The sequence below is a fragment of the Arachis ipaensis genome, chromosome B04 (assembly GCF_000816755.2).
Source record: "Arachis ipaensis cultivar K30076 chromosome B04, Araip1.1, whole genome shotgun sequence".
NCBI lineage: Eukaryota > Viridiplantae > Streptophyta > Magnoliopsida > Fabales > Fabaceae > Arachis > Arachis ipaensis.
The window spans coordinates 11,733,977-11,742,329 of NC_029788.2; the positions used below are offsets into that span (position 1 = coordinate 11,733,977).

At 33.8% G+C, this 8,353-nt stretch overlaps 1 protein-coding gene across 1 annotated transcript; it reads left to right on the plus strand.

Annotated features, from left to right (window-relative positions):
• Nucleotides 6,589–7,082, plus strand: LOC107636085 (uncharacterized mitochondrial protein AtMg00810-like). Its single transcript, XM_016339620.1, has 2 exons — nucleotides 6,589–6,880; nucleotides 6,982–7,082. The coding sequence occupies exons 1-2, from the start codon at nucleotides 6,589–6,591 to the stop codon at nucleotides 7,080–7,082; spliced, it is 393 nt and encodes a 130-aa protein (XP_016195106.1).

The following is an 8,353-nucleotide window of genomic DNA, read 5'->3' on the forward strand; positions in this document are numbered from 1 at the left end:
CGTTAAAAACAGAAATTCAATTTTTATATAATAAAATAAATTATTAAACATATATTTTTTTATTATTTATGGTGTTTTGGCTATATAAGGACTTAGGTCCGTTTGAAAAGATTCAAAAATAATTTTTTTGAGCTTTTGACTTATAAAAATAAAAAAATAGTAGTATTAAAAAGCTATTTAAGAGCTTATAGAAAAGTTAAAAAAAAATAACTTCTCTCATAATACTACTCTTTTTTACCACATTTTTATAAAATAAAAACTTTTAAAATTAAAAATCTATATATAAAATAACTTATTTATAAATTACTTTTAATATAATCATTTATTATTTAAACTATTTTTTAAAAAAAAAAACTTAATTAATTTATTTATCCAAACTTAACCTTACTCTTTTGACACAATTTGCAAACCGTGCATTTATTCTTTGCATTCGCATTTAATTGTGCATGTGCATCAAGTAACGTGCTGCCTTGTATATAATATAATGAAAATATAATAAAGAACCACTTGTATATTAATATATTTTACTGCTTTTTTTTTTTGGTAATATGCTCCGGCCAAGTATTTAGTTAGTAGTAAAATGAGCATAAATTCTTAGTTTTTTGGTTTCCCACGGTATCCCCCAACCCGGCAGGTCAAGGACTAATTCGTCGTGATACTAAACCCCATTTAAGAGTTTGCCGCTGGCCAATGGATTGCTGCATGCACAATGCAGGATTCGAATCCCCGACACTTGCTTAAGCGGACTAGTGAGCTAACCACTAGACCAACCCAACTTGGTTGCATAAATTCTTAGTTGATCACATGGATAATATGCTCCGGCCAAGTATTTAATTAAAAACACTGAAGCGCCCACTATCTACTTAATTTTATTATATAAAAAAATAAATAAATCATAGAATGATGTTTCAAAAATAGACATTGTATAGCATAGCACTCAAGAATATAGGAATATATTTAAAAAGAAAAGAATGGAATCAAAATCTAATTAAAATGTATTAAAAAAGAATGAAATATATTAAAAAAAGAATATAGAACATAAAATCTGTAATTAAAATCTAGAATGGAATAAAAAAGTCATACAGTTATGCTGATAGTCATTGAGGTCAAACACAAAAAGAAGTTGAGGTAATTTTCAACAAATTTTATCCTTTTTTAAAAAATAAAAAATTCAGTTATTTCTAGTTTAGTAGCTTGCTTAAAATTACGTAGTTAGACTTTTAATTTATAAATAAATTCATTTTAAATTTAATATTTTTTATTTTTATTATTACATTAATGACAATAAAAAATTAAAAATTGAACCTATAATATTGCTATACAATTCAAATTCTCTATCATTAATTTTGTGAGGACGCTCGACTCACAATTTTTGGGTGGAACGGTCGAACCCTCTTGCCATATTTCACTTTTTTTTCGGTCATGCAAAAAAAAATTCTATCACAAGACACAACTTTATTTTGTTTTATTTTTGAACTGGGGTTTTCGGTAAGGTTATTTTTGGACTATTCTTCGGTTGTCCCCCAACCAAATAGGTCAATGACTAATTTGACGCAAATCTGAACCTCATTTAAGAGTCTGTAACTGGTCAATGAGTTATTGTATGCACAAAGATGGGTTATTTTTAGACTGTTGTCATGTCCCAACTCCATTATTTTGGTACTTTGGCCCAACCATAAGTAAAAAAAAAATTGTCCCTATAGCCAACATGGAAAGAGAAAACAGCCCAAATTTTGGGAGGCCCAATATGAACGATAAAAAAGCCCAATGTGACACAAAACCAAAAGGCCAAAAATGAATAGCCTATGCAAATTTATCGATGTTTAGAAACCAATTTGGGACCCTATCCCCAAAAAAAAAAAAACTAACTCGAATTTAGCAGAATGACTACTCTTTCAACACTTAAGTAAGTGAGTTTAGATAAGTGTTGGAAATTTCAAATCACATTTTATGTATGCATCAATTCATTAGACAGTGACAGACTCTTAAATAGAGCTCGGATTCATAATAAATTATTTCTTAATCTATTGGGTTGGAATATATCGTTTTAAAAAAAAATTAGCTATGTTGACAAAAGAAAGGATTATATATATTACCAAAACTATTCACTGTTAGATCACACTTAATACTGTAATAGCTTTACAAAAAAGTTTACACATCACAATAACCAACTTCTAACTTCTTATTTGATGAATTGGTAGCTTAAATTTATTTATTTAACCATTTTTCAGTGCGATTCCTTTTGTTGTGTGATTTTCATTTTTCTCTCTGGCTACATATACTAGTTTGTATGGCAAACTCACATGAAGTTGTGTACTTGCAGTTTCATTATTATGATCAAAGAAGTTAACAAAAAAATGATACATAGTGACTAACCAACGCTGCTCTTTAATGCATTCTTTTTTCTAGGATGATGTACTTGTATATTAATTTATGGAAGGAAAATTAAAAATGAATTGACCCTACCTTACTAGTTACCATGTATTTTGTATGTGAATGAATTTATAGTTGCCATGTGATGCATGAAATAAATGTTTTACATGTAACTCGAAATTAAATTAGATGTCATATGTGAATGGATGGAAAATAAATTGGACCTACCTTAATTATTTTGTATTGTATACGTGAATGAATTTATAGTTGGCAGCGCACGTAATCCGTCATATGTAATTAAAATAACCATCATGATATATGTACAAATATTTTTATAATCAATCAAACTGGTATAAAGTCTAACAAAAGAATGTATACGTTCATCATATGATCTTTTATTTTTATGTTTTTTCGGCACATAAATTTTTATATATAACACAAAAAATTTTTGCAAATGACATAAACTTATGAATATAGTGTCACCAAAAAAAACTTATGAATATGGTACAAATTTTTTTGCACGTAATACAAATTTATTTGATATGATACCAAGATTTTAATATTTTTGCTAATATATATAAAAAAAGAAGAAGATGAAAGAAAAGAAAAAGACGACGACAACGACAACAATAATAAAAGAGGATGAAGAAAAAAAACAAAAATAAAAGAAGAAAAAGATGATAGTAGAAGAAGAAGTATACAACGAATTAATTGGAGATTTAATTTAAAAAATATTTAGACAACTAATTTTATTGTTTAAAAAATATACAAAATAGAAAGAAGAGAAAATGATTACAAAATAACAAAATAATGCCATTTAGAATTTTTAGTAAATAAATTTGAATTGGTATCATCAATTTCTCGTAGTCATTGTTAGAGTATAATTAGGATTAATTAGTATCAATTATAATTATTTAGCATATCTATATATTTATTATAGGATATTATATTTTTATTATTTTAATTCTTCTAGCATCTATATATAGCTTTGTATATTGTATTATTCCTCAACTCACTCAATAATACACCATATTTTTTTAAGTTTAGTCTCTTGTTTCTAACATGGTATCAAGAGCATAGTTTTTTTTCTATGAAAATCAGTTCCTAGCCGTTTTGTTTTTTTCTTTCCGGGAGTGTTCTTTGTCCTTGATTTTTGATCATTTCCTGACGTTTTGGTTCGTCACCGCCCTTCCTTCCATCTTCGTCTCGTCGTCATGAGTCCAACGACCCAACCCCATCGCCAGAAACCTCCAAACGTGCCGCCACGCACCGCTGCAAGTCCTTACCGCTACCTTGTTTCTTCTCCTCTCTAGACGCATCCAATGTCGATGGATTCGACACCAGATCAACGGTGTAGAAGTCTCCACGTGTTGCCACCCGCGCATCACACAGATCTGCACCCAACCCACATCTGGATCCGTGTGTTGACCTGAACGGGCCTGTTGGTTGACACGCGTATCTGCCTTGCTGAGTTAGCGCTGCCGTGTTTTTCTTCTTCCATTCAGCCGCTGCCACGTGTCCTTCATTGCTGATGTGGCTTCTGACGTGTTTGCTGACGTGGCACATAGTGAGACCCTTTCTAAGGTTTTTTTGTGAGTTCTTTTCGATTCTACCCTCTGTTTTCTCGTTTTTCGTTACGATTTTTGTAGTTTTCTCTCTTTTTTGTCTTTGTCTCTACTATTATAAAAAAATCAATTGTTTTTTAGCCTACAAACAGGAAGGATAAATTTTTTCGAAACTGTTATCGTTTCGGTCACCTACTCCCAGACTATCCCTCTATTGAATGTCGAAAATACAAGCAGAAATGACATATTGATTTCAATTGCCTGGTTTTGTTTTGCCATTATTGCAAGCTTTGGGGCATTTGATTACTACCTGTCCTACTCGCCCACTACGTCCTGATTAGACCAAGTATCATTGTCGTCCCAACTTCTCTAAGAATGTGCCTGTTTTTGCTATTGCTACTGAATCTACCAGCTCTATTTCTCTCAACCCATCTCATGTCTCTCTATCCGATATTGAGTCCCTTATGAAGCGAATTCTCTCTTTTTCTGGTAATACTCCTGCTGCTTTTTCCACTTCTCCAGGTAATTCTAAATTGTATTTTGATTCTGCTGGTTGCCTTCATCACATGAGTCCTTTGTGTCATCTTTTCTTTTCTTTGTCTACCACTATAAATGCACCTTTTGTCAATATTGCTGATGGTTCCCACTTGCATGCGACACATAAGGGTTCTATTTCATAGTCAAATCTTAATCTCCCTAATACTTATTATATTCCAAAATTAAACTTTAATCTTATTTTTGTTGGTCAACTTGTTGATCTCGGTTTTGATGTCAATTTTTTTATTTCTGGTTAACGTGTACATGATCGTCGGGCGGGACAAATCATCAAGACTGGATGTAAGGTCAGAAGGTTATTTGAGTTCTAGAATCTTCATATTCCTCTTGTGTCAAATCTCTGTGTTATTTCTTCTCTATCTACCCTTCACTTGTGGCATCACCGTCTTGCCCATAACTCCTTAAGAAAATTGCGTCCTCTTGTGTCTAAGGGTGTTTTGGGTCAAGTTAATAATGAGTTTTTTTATTGTATTTCTTGTCAAACTGCCAAACAACCTACTTTATCTTTTCACAATAATTCATCTCTTGCTTGTTCTCCTTTTGATCTTATCCACTTTGCTGTTTGGGTCCTCGCTCCCACCGCTTATATGGGAAGGGCACGATATTATGTAGTTTTCATTTATGATTATTCACACTTTACTTGGGTTTTTTTTATGACTAATCGCCATGAGCTACCTCAGATTTATATTACCTTTGCCACTATGATTAAAACTCAATTTTCTAAGGTCATTAAAGTTTTTCAAAGCGATAAATCGAATACCATGAATCCAAACTTTTAACTTTTCTTGCTAAACAAGGTACTTTGTCTGATTTTTCTTGCTCTGGTATGTCTCAACAAAATGGACGGGCTAAACACAAACACCGTCACATTCTTAACTCTATTCGTGCAATGCTTATTTCTTCTTCGTGTCTTGAGCGTATTTAGGGTGAAGTTGTTCTTACTGCTGTCTATGTTATCAATAGACTTCCTTCTTCTATCCTTGGTAACATTATTCCCTTTGAGCATCTTTATCATGCCTCTCCAAATTATAGTTCTCTTCGAGTCTTTGATTGTGTCTGTTTTGTTCTTCTTTAACCTCATGAACATAGTAAACTTGAACCTTGAGTTCGCATTTGTTATTTCCTTGGTTATGGCACTGAACACAAGGGTTATCATTGTTGGGAATCTCTTTCTAGACGTATTCGTATATCTCGTCGTGTTGTATTCTGAGAACATTACATGTTTTCTAGGTTCTCCTAATTTGAGTCCATTCCTCCTACTCGGTCACCATTTTTCACTAACTCCAATGTTGATCTTTTTCCTAATGATGATTCTACATGTTCTATCTCAAGTCAACCTCTCCAGCCTCCTACTATTCCGCCTTCTCCATCTCCCGATGATTCCAAACCGGACGATGATCCTGCTCTTGCTATCATGCTTCCTCCCTCTAATTGTTCTTCTAGTGTAAGAAATCCACCTCCTCATCTTCTTTATTATCGTTTTTTCCACTATTTTTTATCATCATAAACCTAAGTCATTCTGAGAAGCCTCCATAAATCCAAATTGACAGCAAGCAATGCAGGAAGAAATATAGACACTTGAAAAAGCATACTTGGAACTTAGTTGATCCTCCTTTTGATCACGAAATTATGGGTAGTGTATGGGTATACAAAATCAAGACTCGCTCTGATGGTTCTATTGACTGTTATAAGACACGAGTGGTTGCTCAAGGATATATGCAAGAGTATGGTATTGATTATGAAGAGACTTTTGCTCTTGTTGCTCATCTTACATCTGTTCGCGCTCTCCTTACTATTGCTGTAGTCAGAAAATGGTCTCTTAGTCAGATGGATGTGAAGAATGCATTTTTTAATGGGAATTTGAAATAGAAGGTCTATATAAAAACACCACCGGAATACCCTTGTCCTTCTAGTAAAGTCAATCTCCTTCGTAAGGCACTTTGTGGTCTTAAACATGTTCCTCGTGAATGGTTTGACAAGTTCAGCACCGCTATATGCAATCTTGGTTTCCCTTGCAGTCCTCATCATGAGAATGCTCTCTTTATTCGCAAAAGTGAACGTGGAGTTGTTCTTCTACTTTTGTATTTTTGATGACATGATCATTATTGGAAACGATGTTGATGGTATCTCTAATCTTAAAGCATCCCTTCACCACACTTTTGATATGAAAGACTTTGGCTCTCTCAATTATTTTCTTGGCCTTGAAGTCATTTCCTTAGATGACGACATCTATCTCTCACAAGCTAAGTATGCTTCTGATCTTTTTGCTCGAGTCGAAATTATAGATAGTCGCACTGAGTCTACTTCTCTTGAGCCTAATATTCGGTTTACTCATATGGATGTCACTGTTTTGGATAATCCTACTCTTTATCGACAGTTATTTGGAGGTCTTATCTACTTGACTGTGTCACACGACCATACATTGCCTATCCAGTTCATGTTCTTAGCTAGTTCTTGTTAGCTCCTTGTACTGCTCACTCTGCTGTAGTTCTTCGTATTTTTCGCTACATCAAAGGTACTCTATTTCATGGTCTTCACTTTTCTGTCCATTCATCCTTAACCCTTCAGGCATACTCAGATGCTGATTGAGCTGGTGATCCCACTGATCGACGTTCTACTACTAGTTATTGCTTGTTTCTTGGTGACTTTCTCATTTCCTAGCGAGCCAAGAAATAAATGTTCACTGCTCGATCAAGCACTAAAGGTGAATACCGTACTCTCGCTGACACCATTACTGATGTTGTCTCGATTCGTTGGCTTCTCGAAGACTTGGGTGCCCCTCAGTCGTCCCAAACTGATGTTTATTGTGGCAACTGTGTAACACCCTTACTTTTAACACCTCATGATCGTACTAAAAGCTCAGGCGTTACTTACCTCTAATCCGTTAATTTAATATTATAATTATTTAATATTGAGGTTTCGTGAATATAAACCGAATTATTAGTTAAGAAATAGAAAAGTCTTTACTTTAATAAACTAATTACATAATTATATTCACATAATAATAAATACATAAACTAATCAAAACTTCTTAAATACAAATCCTGCCCCTCTAAAATCTCAAAATGACAATTGGTGAGGGGTAAAGTCTTAATTAACCCAACAAACAGAAAATACAACATATATATAAAGTTTGTAGATCAGTCGCGGCTTCGCGTCAAAACTTCCTGAACCTGCCACTGAAAAAGAAATTCTATAGGGCGGTGAGAATATCATCCTCAAAAGGGTTCTCAGTAGAGGGTTTAAGAATTGTATAAGAAGACACATATAAAGAGAATAATTGATTTCAAGGTAGTGATTATCGTTCATCCTATGAATCTTTTAAAAACCAACGGCTAATCATCCAAAAACCCTTTTCAAAAACCAATATTTAAATATCCAGAAATCGAAAACCTTTCTCATCTATTGGTTATACAGCCAAACCCGATATGTCCGGTAGCTAACCCTGGACAGAACACCAAACACGGAGCAAGTGGGACATCACCGCGACCCTTGCATCTTACCCGTGTACCCAGAGCAAGGGGACCATCTCACCCTTGCCTCTTACCCAGGTGGTGTTACAGCTCTCAACCCGGAGCAAGCGGCGACAGAACTCAACCCTTGCATCTTATCCAGAGTCTCGAACTCTTATCCGAAGTAAGTGGATAACACCACTGCATCTTACCCGGTCACATATATCTCAATCAAAATTCAATTTCATTTTTAAATTCATTATCAATATCATTCAATTCAGTTTCATAATTCAAACTCAGTTTTCATCATTCTTATTCCTCATCTCTTTCTCGAAGCAAGTGGATAATGTCACTGCCTCTTACCCGGGGTCACATGTCTCATTCATTTACAAATTATCATTTTCGCAC